The sequence below is a fragment of the Urocitellus parryii genome, chromosome 6 (genome assembly GCF_045843805.1).
Source record: "Urocitellus parryii isolate mUroPar1 chromosome 6, mUroPar1.hap1, whole genome shotgun sequence".
Taxonomy (NCBI): domain Eukaryota; kingdom Metazoa; phylum Chordata; class Mammalia; order Rodentia; family Sciuridae; genus Urocitellus; species Urocitellus parryii.
This window is the reverse complement of record NC_135536.1, coordinates 36,163,929-36,180,985: the sequence shown is the minus strand read 5'-3', so window position 1 is coordinate 36,180,985 and position 17,057 is coordinate 36,163,929. Positions and strand designations below refer to the sequence as shown.

At 41.9% G+C, this 17,057-nt stretch overlaps 1 protein-coding gene across 1 annotated transcript; it reads left to right on the top strand.

Moving 5' to 3' along the window:
• The first annotated feature begins 72 nt into the window (after positions 1-72).
• Psmb5 (proteasome 20S subunit beta 5) lies at positions 73-8,082 on the top strand. Its single transcript, XM_026406125.2, has 3 exons — positions 73-344; positions 984-1,290; positions 7,577-8,082. Exons 1-3 carry the CDS (start codon positions 147-149, stop codon positions 7,861-7,863), a joined length of 792 nt encoding a protein of 263 aa, XP_026261910.1. The 5' UTR covers positions 73-146; the 3' UTR covers positions 7,864-8,082.
• Positions 8,083-17,057: the final 8,975 nt, after the last annotated feature.

Below are 17,057 nucleotides of genomic sequence, written 5' to 3'. Positions count from 1 at the left end.
GAGGCGGGGCTGCCAGGAGTCAAAATGGCTCTTCTCTGAGAATAGATTTAATTGGAAGCGAAGCTGTGACGACCGTTCTTTGGTAGGCGTTCTCAGTTAAGTTTGTCTTCCCTCTTTTTTTTTTCTCTTTTTTGCCCTCATTAGACATGGCGCTGGCCAGCGTGTTGGAGAGGCCGCTACCGGTGAATCGGCGCGGGTTTTTCGGACTTGGGGGTCGTGCAGATCTTCTGGACCTAGGACCAGGGAGTTCCAGTGATGGGCTGAGCCTAGCTGCGCCCAGCTGGGGTGTCCCAGAAGAGCCGCGAATTGAAATGCTTCATGGAACCACCACTCTGGCCTTCAAGGTGCGGATCGAGCCGCCCTGCTGGGCTGAGCCCCCAGCGCCCGCGCCCTTCCGAGCCTCCCTGCCGGACAAGAGCCGGCCACCAAGCCCAAGCGAAGGCTCGGGCTTCTGTCGTCCCTACCCCAGAAGTTTAGCTGTTTCGTTGTCCGGGGAAACCTCGCTCCTGACTCTGGCCGGAGAAGGGGACGCTGGGGTCGAGCAGATTGCGTTGGTTCCTAGGCGACCTCAGGTTGCTCCTATTGTAGGAGCTCCCAGCTGGGCAAGGGGAGGCCACCGACACTGAACCGTGGCAGAGGAAGGCTAGGCGAGGGTAACCTAATCTTTGTGGCATTAGGGAGAAACTGTGAAGTCGAGGGAGTACTGTACCAGGATCCAAACAATTGAAGTCCCTGCTCCAGCTCTAAGATAACTATCTCTAGATTTGGGGCAGATCATTCTATCTCAATGAACCCGTTTCCTCATCTATGAGTGTGATATTGGTTTACCCATGTCAAGGGATTTCTGTGAAGTGTATTGTAAAGTATAAAAGAACAGAGAGAGAGATGTGCTGGATTTGCATTGGTGCAAAAAGAAATACCAGGGAGATTTTTGTGTGTGTGGTCTGATGTGGCCTGTTTTATGCTTTCCACTATCTTAACAGTTTCAACATGGAGTCATTGTTGCCGCTGACTCCCGGGCTACAGCGGGTGCCTACATTGCCTCCCAGACGGTGAAGAAGGTGATAGAGATCAACCCCTACCTTTTGGGAACCATGGCTGGGGGTGCAGCGGATTGCAGCTTCTGGGAACGTCTGTTGGCTCGGCAGTGTCGAATCTATGAGCTTCGAAATAAGGAACGCATCTCCGTAGCCGCTGCTTCCAAGCTGCTTGCCAACATGGTGTATCAGTACAAAGGCATGGGGCTGTCCATGGGCACCATGATCTGTGGCTGGGATAAGAGAGGCCCTGGTGAGTTGAGTTGCTATCACGTGATCCTTGAGCTGACACTAGGGAGAGGGGAATTAAATGGGTAGATAAATGAAAGGACTTTGAGGCAGTGCTGAAAATGTGATGATTAGGTTCTTAGCCCTTCTTTCTTTTTGTCCAAGGCAGGCAATATAGTGTTGGAAATGGCCTGCAATTAGACCTGCTGTGTCATTGACTGTAGGCAGGATGCTTATTTTCTCTGCCTATTTCTTCATCTGTCACATTGGTTAAATGAGGTAATAAGTGTAAAGCAACTGGTACAATATCTGGCACATATTTTTCCTTCTGTCTTTAATTTTTTTTTAAATATTTTTTAGTTTTAGGTGAACACAATATCTATTTTATTTTTATGTGGTGCTGAGCCTAGCATGTGTGAGGAGCTGGGTACAATCCTCAGCACCACATAAAAAATAAATACATAAAATAAAGTTATTGTCTCCATCTATAGTTAAAAAAAAAACTCTAGTCGACATTATCTAACAAAATATAATTTAGATTTTTCTCATGGATATATTTAAAAAGTAAAAAAAAGAAAAAAGTGAAATCAGTTTTAACAATTCATTTGATCCAAAATACTTAAAATAAGCCAAGCTTGGTGATACAGGCCTGTAATCCCAGTGGCTCAGGACACTAAGGGCAGGAGGATTGCAAGTTCAAAGCCAACCTCAGCAAAAGTGAGGTGAGACTCTGTCTCTAAATAAAATACAAAATTGGTTTGGGGAATGTGGCTTAGTGGTCGACTGCCCCTGAGTTCAATCCCTGGCACCAAAAAAAAGGCAAAAAACAAAAATACATAAAATATATTTCAATATGTGACAGTAGTACCATTTCAAGTGCTCAGTGTCCACATTTGGTTAGCAGCTACAGTATTGGATAGCAAAGCCACCCAAAGGTTAGCCATTTTCTTCCCTTTTTCCTTTAGAGTCTTTGGCTTGGAAGGAACCTTTCAGGCCTATTTCTTCTTTCTTTCTTTGCTGAATCTTGTAATCTCCCTCTAGTCAATTGAGGTCCTGTTATGTTGTCACTGAAAAGAAATCCCTTACCCTTTCCAGTATATAAGAACCTTGCCAGGAAGTTCAACCTTGTGTTTGATGTCATTTATCCTTCAGCTTGTTTTGTTTTTTGTTTTTGTTTTATTTTGCAGTACTGGGAACCAAACTTAAGAGTCTAGTGTATGCTAGGCAGATACTCTACCACTGACCTACATTCCTAGTTCAGCCAATTTTGATTTGTTCCTTACTAAAGTTGCAATACAGCTTGTCACTTTCTTTGTAATTAACCCTAGTGTAAACTTGAAAATATTCTTTCCTTCTAATTTTACTTCATGCCTAGTAATCCTATAGAACAACCATAGGATACCTGCTAGTATTTCACTTGCTTTGGAGCAAGGATTAAAAGGGGTATAAAGAATTATCAGTTTATGCTGGCAAGGTGGCACACGCTTGTAATCCCAGCAGCTTAGGAGGCAGAGGTAGGAGGATCGCAAGTTCAAAGCCAGCCTCAGCGATTTAGCAAGGCACTAAGCAACTCAGTGAGACCCTGTCTCTAATAAAATACAAAATAGGGCTAGGGATCTAGGAATGTGGCTTAGTGGTCAAGTGCCCCTGGGTTAAATCCCCAGTACCCTCCCGTCATCCCCCCCCCAAAAAAAAAAGGAATATCAATTTATTACCAAAAGGAGAATGAATGAGGATATTAAAAAGTGGATGTGAGGACTGGGTTTGTGGCTCGGTAGTAGAATGCTTGCCTAGCACATGTGAGGCACTGGGTTCAAACCTCACCACCACATAAAAATGAAATAAAGATATTGTGACCACCTACAACTAAAAAATAAATATTTTTTTAAAAAAGTGGATGTGAGGGACTGGGGCTGTTGCTCGGTGGTAGCGCACTTGCCTGGCATGTGTGAGGCACTGGGTTCAATCCTCAGCACCACATAAAATGAATAAATAAAATAAAGGTATTGTAAGCGGATGTGAAAAAGAACGCCATTTGTTACTCTGGGAATGAAGATACCTTTCTCTTTGAAATGTGGAAAAGAACAGTTCCATACATCTTGTGCGTTCCAGGGAACCATTTTGAATGTGATTTTTTTTTACTTTGATCCTGTAGCTATTAGGTTTGTTCCAGGTGGCGGAAACAATATAAGACAGTGCAGAGCCTGGCTAGCATGGAAATGGCAGGAAATTAAAGCTTACTCAAAATTGTACTGCTTAAAGAAGGCTTTCTGACAACCTATCCCCTTCAGCGTGAGGCAGCCCCTTCTTTGCCTCAAGAGACTGACAATCACCAATTATCTAAACTGAAAGTGGATGAGATGCATACTTGTATTTTTTTTTCTGGTACTTGCAGTTGAACTCAAGTCCTTCATATACGTTAGGCAAGTGCTCTACTACTGAGCCACATCCTCAGGCCAAGATGAATGCCTTTCTAAATGATCTCTATTCATCAGTCTTTAGCCAAATGCTGGGAAGTTTGAAAGAAAATATTACTTCTGATGGAAGGATTTGGAGAAGACTTCATGAATAGGTGGCAGTTGCTCTTGATTTGAAAATGAGAAAAGGGGAACATAACAAATGAAGGGAAGGAGGAAAAAAGAATGAGGTTTGGGGGAAGTACCTGGGAGTCCAGTTTAAAGTGTATAAAAGGGAATAGTGACCCATAAAGCTGGAAAGGTAAATTAGAATCAATGACAAACCAGTGAGGCAAGATGATGGAAATGGGATTGAGGATGGGCTAGAGAAATGCTTGGTGTAGATATCAAAATCATCTGAACTGTGTTTTTAGCCTGGCTTACATCAAAATCACCTGAAGAATTTTTTTTTAATATTTATTTTTTAGCTTTATATGGACACAATATCTTTATTTTACATTTATGTGGTACTGAGTATTGAACCCAGTGCCTGGTGCATGCTAGGTGAGCACTCTACCACTGAGCCACAACCCCAGCCCTCACCTGAAGAAATTAAAACATAAGCTCCATGGTTATTCTCCTCCCCACACCAATGTTAAAAGATTCCTGGGGTAGGTCCTAGGCATTATTTTAAAAAATCTTTGTTGGATGATTCTGATGCATGGGAAGAGTTGAGAACCCCTGAGATAGGGAAAAGATTAGTGATAACATTGGCAGAATTTGAGAAGACAGTAGAAAGTGTGGTTTGTGGGGCACAAGAGAGAGGATTTGGGTAGGTAATAGAGAATCAATGAATGTGTTTTAGGACAAGACGTTTGAATCTGAACTTGTTGACAAAGACATCCACTTGGGGCTGGGGTTGTAACTCCGTAGTTGAGTGCTTGCCTCACATGTGTGAGGCACTGAGTTCAATCCTTCAGCACCACATACAAAAATAAATAAATGAAACAAAGATATTAAGTCCATCTACAACTAAAAAAAAAAAAAAAATCCAGTTGGAAGATTCAGAGAACAATTGAGATTTGATTTTAAAAAAAAGTTTTTCCCAGTGTTGGAAATTGAACCCAAGGCTTCAGCCCATACTAACCACTGAGCTACAACCCTAGGCCTGATACAAATTTGATAAAACTCTGTCTAAATTTTCATTGCACAAGAAATCAGCTAACTTTTATTTTATTATTATTATTTTTGTTTTGTTTTGTTTTGTTTTGAGAATTTTCCAACATTTATTTTCTAGTTCTCGGCGGACACAACATCTTTGTTGGTATGTGGTGCTGAGGATCGAACCCAGGCCGCATGCATGCCAGGCGAGCGCGCTACCGCTTGAGCCACATCCCCAGCCCATATTTTATTATTTTTTTGATACTGAGGATTGAATTGAGGGGCACTTAACCACTAAGGCACATCCCCAGCCCCCCCCCCCCTTTTTTTTTTTTGTACCAGGGATTGAACTTAAGGGCACTCAACTGCTGAGCCAAATCCCCAGTCCTGTTTTGTATTTTATTTAGAGACAGGGTTTCCCTAAGTTGCTTAGTGCCTTGCTTTTGCTGAGGCTGGCTTTGAACTCGAGATCCTTTGTCTCAGTCTCCTGAGCTGCTGGGATTACAAGTGTGCACTACAGGCCCAGCTCCCAGCCCTTTTTTGTATTTTATTTAGAGACAGGGTCTCACTGAGTTGCTTAGTGCCTCACTAGGTTGCTGAGGCTGACTTTGTACTCACGATCCTCCTGTCTCAGCCTCCCAAGCTGCTGGGATTACAGGCGTGTGCCGTGACACCTGGGTTAACTTTTTCATAAAGGGCCAAATAGTAAATAAGTTTAGGTTTGCAGGCTATAAGGTATTAATATGAACTATCGTCACATAGATACAGAATGATGTTTTGGTCTGAGACAACCACATATCCAATAGTGGTCCCATGAGATTACATCACCTAGTGATATAGTCATTTTAGTTTGTTTATACTAGTGATGTTCATACTAAGATGAAATACCCCTTACCAATGAATTTTTCAGAACATATCCCTATTTTTTGTGTATGTTTTTTAAAAATTTTTACTTGTAGATGGACACAATATCTTTATTTTTTAATGTGGTGCCAAGGATTGAACCCAGTGGCTCACACGCGTACTAAGCAAATGCCCTACCACTGAGCTACAACTCCAGCCTTATATCCCTGTTTTTTAAGCAATAGGCATCTAGTTTACTTTGTTGATATAATATAGCAGCCATAGACTTATATAAATAAATTTCTATCACTGAGCTACACCTCTAACCCCATACATTAATTTTAGATTATAATTAAAATGTGTAGTTATATAATATAAAAATATAATTTACAATTAAATGTAAAACATAGCCACATTTTTTAAAAATTTTTAGTTTTCGGCGGACACAACATCTTTGTATGTGGTGCTGAGGATTGAACCCGGGCCGCACACCTGCCAGGCAAGCGCGCTACCACTTGAACCACATCCCCAGCCCCATAGCCACATTTTTAAAATAAAAACATTTTAATAATATATTTCATTTAACCTGATATATCCAAAATGTTATTTTAGTGTGTGGTATTAGCTTCATTTCAACTGCTCAACAGTCACATGTAGCTAATAGCTACCATATTAGACAGTGCAGGTCTTTGCCACATGACTAAGAATTATGGACTAGTTAGGTTCAGTGGCATAATCTGTAATGCTATATACTCAGGAGATGGAGGCAGGAGGATCAAAAGTTCAAGGCCAGCCTGAGAAACCTAGCAAGATCCTGTCTCAAAATTAAAAAGGGTTGGATGTTGTAGCTTGCCTAGCAATTGCAAGGCCTTAGGTTCTGTCCCCAGTACTGCAAATTTTTTTTTTTTAATTGTAGTTGGGCACAATACCTTTTTATTTATTTATTTTTATGTGGTGCTGAGGATTGAACCAGGGCCTTGCATGTGCTAGGCAAGTACTCTACCGCTGAGCCACAACCCCAGCCCCATGCAAATATTTTTTAAAAGAATCTCTAAGGTTTATTCTCTTTCAGTGTATGTTTTATCGCCCAATAATCTAAATTCTTTAAGGGCTGTGATTATGTTTTAAACATTCTCTCCCATGGGACCTAAAGCCCTGTGCTTAAAAGTCATACTTGCTTTTTGGAGGTGCCAAGAGGAGAAACAGAGTAGTTACTATCATGTGTGGTGAGATGGGTGGTATGTTATAGAATCTTGAGGTGTTGATATTAAATTTGAAGCCAGCTGCTTTGGTGCATGCCTCTAATCCCAGCATCTCAGGAGGCCGAGGCAGAGGGATCACAAGTTCAAGGCCAGTCTCAGCAACTTAGTGGGACCCTGCCTCAAAATGAAAAATAAAAAGGACTGGGGAGAGTAGCAGAGTGGCAGAACTCTCCTGGGTTCAATCCTAGGGGGAAAAAAACAAAAACTTTTTTAATATGAAGAAAGGGGGCAGGGATGTAGCTCAGTGGTGAGTATTTGTTTAGCATATGCAGTGCCCCAAGATCAGTCATCCCCAGCACTGCAAAAAAAGTGTGTGTGTGAGTATAAAAGTGTTGCAGATGTAGCTTACTGGTAAAGAATCCCTGGGTTCAACCCCCAGTACTGAAAAAATAAGAAAAAAAAAATTTTACAGAAGTCTTTTTTTATTATTTTTATTTACATTGATTTCCTCAGGGTTTTAAGAGGATAGAAAACTTCTACCATGGAAGGTGAATTACTTGCTGAGGTTGGCCTCAAACTTGGTGATTCTTCTGCCTTAGCCTTCTGAGTCTCAAAGGCGTGCACCACTGTGCCTCGCTTAGAAGATGGAATAGGTGTCAAAGGGATGATCTTTTTTTTTTTTCCCTGCTAATCTCATCTTCCTTTCCAGGCCTTTACTACGTGGACAGTGAAGGGAACCGGATCTCTGGGGCCACCTTCTCTGTAGGTTCTGGCTCAGTGTATGCTTATGGGGTCATGGATCGAGGCTACTCATATGACCTGGATGTGGAGCAGGCTTATGATCTGGCCCGTCGAGCCATCTACCAAGCCACCTACAGAGATGCCTACTCAGGAGGTTCTGTTAACCTCTACCATGTTCGAGAGGATGGTTGGATCCACGTCTCCAGTGACAATGTAGCTGATCTACATGACAAGTATAGTGGATCTACCCTCTGAAGGAGGGTGGTTGTGGCTGCTTACATTTTTGGGGGTGACTGTCATTGTTAATGATACAGTACCCTATCTTATAGTGGAGGAGTCCTCAGTTGTATCAGTACTTTTTTTGAAGCTCTGGAACATTGACCTCTACGTGTTAGCAGATGTTAATGAGCTGCAGCAGAGGTGACTACTTGTTTTACTTTTTTGGATGTTAACATTACACTACTCACTACTCAACCTCAGGCTGTGTTGCGTCTTTTGTGTCTTTTGTCCATGCTGTCCCTCCTCCAAGCACTTTACAGTCAAATAAGCCAGGACAGTGGGAGGGAAGGGACTGTAATTACAGGAAACAGTGGTGTGAGGACATTGTCTGGTGAATACATTAATGTCCCCACTCATGAAGCTAATAACAAAGGAGAAGGAGAGAGGCAGGGAGGAGGGAGAGACTTCCCAATTCGGTTTGCAAAGAGATGAAAAGTTGATGAGGTGGAAAGATGCACAGGGCTGTACTAGGCAGGGCTGCAGAGGAAAAAACTCTCACCCTGTGGTGGTGGGGGGGAACTTGATAGTACATGCAGCACAGAGGGTGAGGAGGGTAAATTTGGAATCTTAAAACCACTGGGAAGGGAAGGCTTAGACCTTGAGGAAGAGGGCAAAGAGAAATAAATGATACCTCTTTTCACCTGGGCGAGGGGCACGAAGACAAAGAAGCAAAAGTGAAAGCAATAGTGACCACAGGTTTGGGGATCGTTGTCCTTTTGGTGTGTGTGTTTCTGCATGCACGTGGGCACACAGCAGAGGGAGAGAGGGTGGGCTTATAGTCTCTTGGGCAGGAAGCAGCACAAAATTGGCATTGGTACTTGTGGGTGGGAAGAGGCCCTGCTGAGCACAGAGACTGCTGATTTATCACACCCAGCACTGAGGGGGTTCCCAAACTATGGTGGCAACAGATGGCAAGACCTTCTGTTAAGGACAAGACCTAGGGAAGATAGAGGAGGTTGGCAGGAGAAACCTTTAAAGAATGAGAGAGAAGGACACGGGCAAAACCACCTTTTATATAGTTAAGCCAGAAGGAAGAAAATGTTTGGTGAGGGGGCAATACAGTGTCATGTTTTGAGAGGGTGGGAGGGGTCATTCATAGAAATAGAAGGGTAAGGTCTCCCCTGTATTGTGGCAACCTTTCCTCCTCCTCAGCCTTGTGCATTTTTGTATTGATTGATGAGGGCTGTCGGCCAGGAACTGATCGAGGCTTGTTAATTGCATTTGTCAAATGCAGGGAAATTGGGAATTAGTAAGATCGCAGAAGGGAGTTTGGAAAACAAATGACTCTTGTGCCTTAGGAGATTCATTTTGCTGAAAAGTGTTTGAGGAGCCCCTAGAGTTAGAGATCTACTAGTGTGGACCCAAATATATTCTATAGTTGAAACAGGAGTTATGGGCTGGGGATGTGGCTCAAGTGGTAGCACGCTCGCCTGGCATGCGTGCGGCCTGGGTTCGATCCTCAGCACCACATACAAACAAAGATGTTGTGTCTGCTGAAAACTTAAAAAAATAAATAAATATTTAAAAAATTCTCTCTTTAAAAAAATAAAATAAAACTCTTTAAAAAAAAAAAGCATTAAAAAAAAATGAACTCATACTTGGGAGGCTGAAACAGGAGGATTGCAAATTTGAGGCCAGCCTGGGCAACTTAGTAAAATCCTGTCTCAAAATAAAAAGGACTGGGCTGTAGCTTATTAGTATAACACTTGCCTAGCATGTGCAAGGCCCTGGGTTTCACCCACAGTACTAAAAAAATATATATATATTCACACACATACACAAACTAATGGAGCAGAATAATCACAAGTTTGAGCCAAACTGGGCAAGGGAGACCCAGTTTCAAAATTAAATGTAAATATAGGAGGGGACCTGGGAACATAACTCAGTGGTAGAGCACCCCTGGATTCAATCCTTAGTACCACAAGAAAAAAAAAAGAAATCTCAACAACAGAAAGAAATCAATTCAGGTTGGAATAGAGCTGGGGTCCAGTGCCTCCACCATTGAGCTTCCCCTACCATCCATTCTACGACACCCCTTTGTCTCCTCCCCCTCCCATACATATAACTCCCTGGTACTTCTTGGAGCCCCAGAGAACACAATTTGAAAAGTATTGCCCTGGAAAACATTCTTGAGAACAGAGTTGAAGGTTGGAATTTCCTCTCATGACCCCAGAGAACATAAGACTCCCTAGCCTCATTCCATGAACAGAAAGTTCAGTTTGGAGAAAAGATAATTTTGAGACAGCACAACCCCTACCCTGTGTCTATCTCACACCTTGCTTTGGCAGTGATCTATTTAATCTAAATGTCTACTCTGCACCCCTGAGTCATGTTCAGGAGGTTATATTCTGTGCTGGCGTATCCTGTTCCTCTGCCTTCCTGGATCTGGGGCAAAAAACAAATTTAATGAAAGAGATCAATAGGTTTTCTGGAAAGAAAATAGAGATGAGGAAAGGCCAGTCTCTAGGCCAGTGGTATCCACCTTGTGCATGTGTGATTTCTTGCTGCCGGGTACCAGTGGGGAGTTGGCTTGCAGCAATGTTAAATGTCTCTGCTTGTATGAGGATGATGAATGCTGCATAGCATTGGAGAGATGCCATTGAGTGGAGTGTACCAGTTCAGGGACTCCCCTCAGATTCATTTCCCAGTACAGTCATCTTGACAAAGGATGATGGAAAAGAAATTGCCTTAAATAGCTAGAAGATTAATTTCTCTGGCAGTTCCCAAGCGTCCAAGGAACAGGGCTCTTTAAGTGATGTCTGACAATTTCTCCTCCCTCCACAGATAGTTCAGTAACACCAAAATCTGGCTCCTTAGGGTAGATGATGGGACTAATCAGATTAAAATCAGTGAACACTCCTAGAGGACCCATATGTTCTCCTGCTAGTAGGGAACACTGAGGTTGAAGGCAGGTAGATATGCTTTTCAGCATTTCCACACCAGCAAAGGAGGGCTGTGGGGAGTAGCAGTGAACTATGGGGTGAGCAGAATGTTCATGAAGAAGGTGAAAAGGTAGGTAAGGACATGGAGGATAAAGGAAGGGACAGTTAAAGCAAATCAACGGCTAAAGCATAATAGTTACTGAGTGTTCCCTCTTTAGGCAAAACCAGAAGGTCAATGTCTCTTGATATCGTCCTCAGCTAGCAAATGAGAAAACTGTCAAAGCAATTTGGGAAGTGGAAGTTCACATCCTTTGAAGGGAAATAAAACAACTGATTTATTCTGGTTCACGAATTCTATGTGGTCTATTAGAGGAAGGAATCTAGGTGGAATGAAAACAGTAAGAGTGAAAAAAAAAAAAGTGGAGGGAAATTCTGAGGGGAGCATTTCCCTTGTGTCAGGAGTGAAGAGGATGCTGGGACTAGTGGAGGATCTGCTTAGCCTTATCTAATTTGCTGAATACATTTAGGTTTTTTTATTTTCTTTATTTTGCTTGTTTTGTCAGAAGAGCCCCTCCTGCCAGGGCTATCATGGAAGATTAGGTACTTTGAAACTGATGAGCAGCAATGACCTCAAGACACAATTGCCGTATGATTAAATATATATATATATATATATATATATATATATATATATATATATATACACACACACACACACACACACACACACATACATACAATACATACATAGAAATATACATCTCTGCTGTTTTGTGTTAGTTTCTTGCTTATTTTTGTAAATTCTAGTTTGCTCAGGAAAACAGAATCATATTGGGAAAGCTTTAATTATAGCAAGCAAGAGGAGAGCAAATAGCAATCAGAACTGCCCTCATCAGCAGATACTGCCATCTCCTCTGACCCAGGGTGCCCCTCCTCTTCCTCAATCAGTCAACTGTCCTCATCCCTCTGTGCTCTGCAGGCCTGGCCTCAGAGCCCAGTCTAGCTTCCAGGGGCTATGCCCCACTAAAGCATTTTAATAAAAACCATTCCTGAAATGTCCCCTTCGCAGTTGTTAGCGGGTCAGGCAGAAAAAAATTCTATCCACATCAGCTTCTTGGATTTATTTAACTCATTTCTCCCAGAAGCTTCTTTCTCTGAGTTAGGTGCAAGACTAACTTGGCACTTAACCCTTCATAGTCCAGATTAAGTTGTCACCAGCCACAAATAGCTGACCTGATTTATTTGAGAGGAAATAAGATACCATAGGTTCAACCTCTTCTCATGCCCCCTACTCACCTCCTCTCTTCAGGCTGCTCCTCCCTTTGCCTGATGTCACATTTCCACTCTGTTTTCTAGCTTTATAAAAATACCTTTTTGGGGCTGGAGGTATAGCTCAGAGAGCACATGCTTATATGTGAAGCCCTGGGTCCAAAAAAATAGAATAAACAGAACCTTTTCTTTCTTTTGCAGAATTTAAATAAAAACCAATCAATCAATAAACCAAGTGCTGCTTATGAGCTTTAACATAACAAGAAAAGGTTATCACTAGCTGCAGGTTACCCAGATAGCTATTATAACAGAAGAAAACACACATGGAATGGGAGAAAGGGAGCTAGAGAGAACAACAGACAAATGAGACAGTCACAGAAAAGCAGCTCCCAGACAGCAAGCATGAGATTGAACAAAGTGCAGAGGAGACATGGATATGGCTGAGAAAGATGGATGGAGACAGTGACAGGCAGAACTGGACTATGGGGTGGAGAGACAGGGAGTGGGAAAGGAGACTGAGAAGGACAGCCACAGAGTGGGCAGAGATGTAGGAGAAGGAAGCGTCTGGAAGCTAATGCACAGTGAAACATGTCCCCCTGGAGACAGATAATTTTTCCAGCCATACATAATGAACACGTGCCTCTCTATGTGTTGCCCCTGTGCTGTCACAGTCACTTACATTCCACAAGGATCCCTTCATGTCTATACCACTTATGCAAGGTTGGAAAGAAGGTTTGAGCTCTCTCATGGCTCCCTTCTCAACCCAGCCAGGTCAAAGACAGAAAAATAGAAAGCTCTCTCATAAGGCAACAGGGTAAATGAGGTAGGATCAAATATTTGGTGCCTTTGAACATTTTATTTTTAGGTTAACTAAGGGGTTTCTCTCCTTATTTCTATACAGGCCCACAGGTCAGGGCCAAGGTGGTTCAAGATGGAAGGGGGAGCCATAAAGGTAGGAAGACTGAGTAATAGCGTGGGCTTTCGGTAAAAAGGGAAACAAGTGAGTCCAAGCAGAAGTGTGTGTAGTCCATAAGGGACCAAGGTAGAGGGGATGCTTTTGAAAATATGGTAGCTCTTTGTGTGTGGGAGTGTGTGTGTGTGTGTGTGTGTGTGTGTGTGTGTGTTTTACTGGAGATTGAACCCAAGAACACTACTACTGAGCTACATCCCCAAATCCTTTTATTGTTTGAGACAGGGTTTTACTAAGTTGCCCAGGCTGACCTTGAACTTGTGATCCTCTTGCCTCAGCTTCTTAAATCACTGGATTACAGGTGTGTGCCACTGCCTGGCTTTGGCTTTTATTTTTTTAGTGATCCCAGCTGGGCACATGCCTGTAATCCCAGCAGCACAGAGGCTGAGGCAGGAGGAGTGTGAGTTCAAAGCCAGCCTCATAAACTTAGTGAGGACCTAAACAACTTAGCAAGCAAGCCCCTATCTCTGAATAAAATATTAAAAAGGGCTGGGGATGTGGCTTGGTGTTGTTGCCTCTGGGTTCAATCTCTCTAGTACCAAAAGAAAAGAAAACACTTCCCAGCTGTTTATACAATTTCTTTTGTACTTAATAATCAGTCAAATTCAGAATATTTTTCCTTAAAAATTGAATCTGCCCACTCTGAGGACACATTCTCAGCTGGTTCTAGAATTTCCTTGCACTGTTTTAAAATGCTCTCAGGTGTGTTAATGAATGACAGTCAGAAACAGCTTTCTGGCCTCACTCTAGGGCAAGTTATGTTTCACTATTCAGAGGCCCCTTTGGGATCTCAAGAATAAAAACAGCTTACAATAAAAGATCTGCTGGATTCAAAGCCAAATAAGCAAGCAGCTTTTCCTCTACCAACAAGTCATATGTAAGGTCTAACATTTGAAATCTCAATTTTTTTAGAGTTGAAAATTGTAAATTTTTAGGTGAAACAGACGCATTTTCTTCCTATTCTCATTGCTTTAGCACAAAGTGCTTTACTTAGACTTTCTTTTCAAAGATTCCCCCATAATCATAGAGGGGGAAAGAAGCTTAAAAATAAATGACTCTTCCAACTTAACTCAGACCTTTATAGAAACAGACTCATAATTTAAAATATATCCCAGATTTAAAAGAACAAATAAAAAAATATAAAAATATATCCCAGGAGACTATAGGGGGATATGAAAATTCCATTGATCATCAGAGTAAAGGCTCTGTCTTTCATGGACTTAGAACAACACAGTGAAAAGGTTAACATCAAGATAGAGTGGATTTCAATTTAAGCAGAGACTAATGAATAGCCAAGAGCTCAGGTTCTGCAGTCAACTCACCTGGATTCAAGTTCTGACTCCATCACTGGCCATCACTGAGTTAATGAACTCAGTGACCTTGAGGTAACTTAACAACCCCCTTCAGATTCTTAGTTTTTTTTTTCTTCAGCAGTAGAGAAGTGTAATAGATCTCAAAGAATTGATTAAATGAGGATGAGTGGGGTAGAGCACATTTATAATTGCATCGACTTAGGAGGCTAATGTAGGAGGATTGCAAGTTGAAGGCCCAGCCTCAGCAACTTAGCAAGGCCCTGTCTCAAAATAAAGAAATAAAAAGGGCTGGGGTATAGCTCAGTGATATAGCACACCGGGTTTAATACCCAATAGCAGGGCTGGGGATGTGGCTCAAGCGGTAACGTGCTCTCCTGGCATGTGTGGGGCGCTGGGTTCGATCCTCAGCACCAAATAAATTAAAGACGTGTGTTCCTTCACAGAGGAGGACATACAATCAATCAACAAGTACATGAAAAAATGCTCACCATCTCTAGCACTTAGAGAAATGTAAATCAAAACCACCCTAAGATACCATCTCACTCCAGAGAGAGTGGCAGCCATTATGAAGTCAAACAACAACAAGTGTTGGCGAGGATGTGGGGAAAAGGGTACACTTGTACATTGCTGGTGGGACTGCAAATTGGTGAGGCCAATTTGGAAAGCAGTATGGAGATTCCTGGGAAAGCTGGGAATGGAACCACCATTTGACCCAGCTATTGCCCTTCTTGGACTATTCCCTGAGGATCTTAAAATAGCGTACTATAGGGATACTGCCACATCAATGATCGTAGCGGCACAATTCACAATAGCTAGACTGTGGAACCAACCTAGATGCCCTTCAATAGATGAATGGATAAAAAAAATGTGGCATCTATACACAATGGAGTATTACGCAGCACTAAAAAATGACAGAATCATAGAATTTGCAGGGAAATGGATGGCATTAGAACAGATTATGCTAAGCGAAGCTAGCCAATCCTTAAAAAACAAATGCCAGATGTCTTCTTTGATATAAAGAGAGAAACTAAGAACAGAACAGGGAGGAAGAGCATGAGGAAAAGATTAACACTAAACAGAGACGAATGGGGGGAGAGAAAGGGAGAGAGAAGGGAAAGCATATGGAAATGATAGGAGACCCTCAATGTTACACAAAATTACATATAAGAGGTTGTGAGGGGAAAGGGGGGGAAACAAGGGAGAGGATTGAACAACAGCAGATGAGGTAGAGAGGGAAGATGGGAGGGGAGGGGAGGGGGGATAGTAGGGGATAGGAAAGGTAGCAGAATACAACAGTCACTAATATGCCATTATGTAAAAACGTGAGTGTGTAACCAATATGATACTGCAATTTGTATTTGGGGTAAAAATGGGAGTTCATAACCCAATTGAGTCAAATGTATGAAAGATGATATATCATGAGCTTTGTAATGTTTTGAACAATCAATAAAAAAAAAAGATGTGTGTCCACTGAAAACTGAAAAAAAATTGATTAAATGAAATACAGAGTGCCTGGCACCAAGTAAATATTCTACAGTTGTTCATTAAAATAATAACATTTCTGTTTTCCCTTTACCCTAACAGTTTTGAGAATGTATCATCTGCACATTGAGAATATGAGATTCCAAGCGGGCATGGTGGTACATTGCCTGTAATTCCAGGGATTTAGGAGTTTGAAGCAGGAAGATAAATTCAAGGTCAGCCTGACAATTTAGGGAAACCCTGTCTCAAAACAAAACAACAAACAAATAAAAAGGGCTGGGGAATGTAACTTAGTGGTAAAGTACCCTTGGGTCCAATCCCCAGTACCAATAAGAAAGAGAAAATGTGAGAAGTCCAAGTGTATTTGTATCAAAAGTTAATAATTGGGTTGGGGGTATAGCTCAGTTGGTAGAATGCTTGCCTTGCATACACAAGGCCCTGGGTTCAATCCCTAGCACTGGAAAAAAACAAAAAGTTAATAGTTCCTGGTGATCTTAAGGCCAGTTTTTTTTTTTTTTTTTATGGTGCTGGGGATTGAACCTAGGGCTTTGTGCATGTGAGGCAAGTATGTCCCCAGCCCCATGGCCAAGAAAATATCCAGGCGTGGTGACACACACCTGTAATCCCAGCTACTCAGGAGGCTGAGGCAGGAGGATTGCAAGTTCAAGGCTAGGTAGTTAATTTAGCAAAACCCTGTCTGAAAATAAAATATAAAGGGCTGGGGATGTAGTTCAGTGGTAGAGCACTTGCCTATAGCATGCATAAGGCCCTAGGTTTGATCCCCAGCATAGCTACATAAATAAAAATTTAAAATGATTAAGTGGAAAACATATACAAAGAAATACAGGGCTGGGGACATAGCTCAGTGCTGGAGTGCTTGCTTGCTTAGCATGCATGAGACCTTGCGTATAATTCCCAGCACAATGAAAACAAAAACACAGAAAGTCTATAACACTAAGAACATAAAAACTGCCTGGCATGTGTGAAACCCTGGGTTCAATCCCCAGCACCAAAAAACAAAACAAAAACCCATAAATGCTAGTTAGTACCTCATTTTCAGATAAAAGACAAAGCTATTGCCTAGCTTGAACAAACTAAGGGAAAAAAAAAATAATGAAGGCAAGCATATGGCCTAACTGATGGTCAGTGCCAAAATGTGTGTGGGGAGGTGCTGGATAAACTGGCTTGGAATAAATTTAGTTCAGTTTCTTTTAAATTGGTAATGCCAATAACTTTCTGTTTAATATTGATACA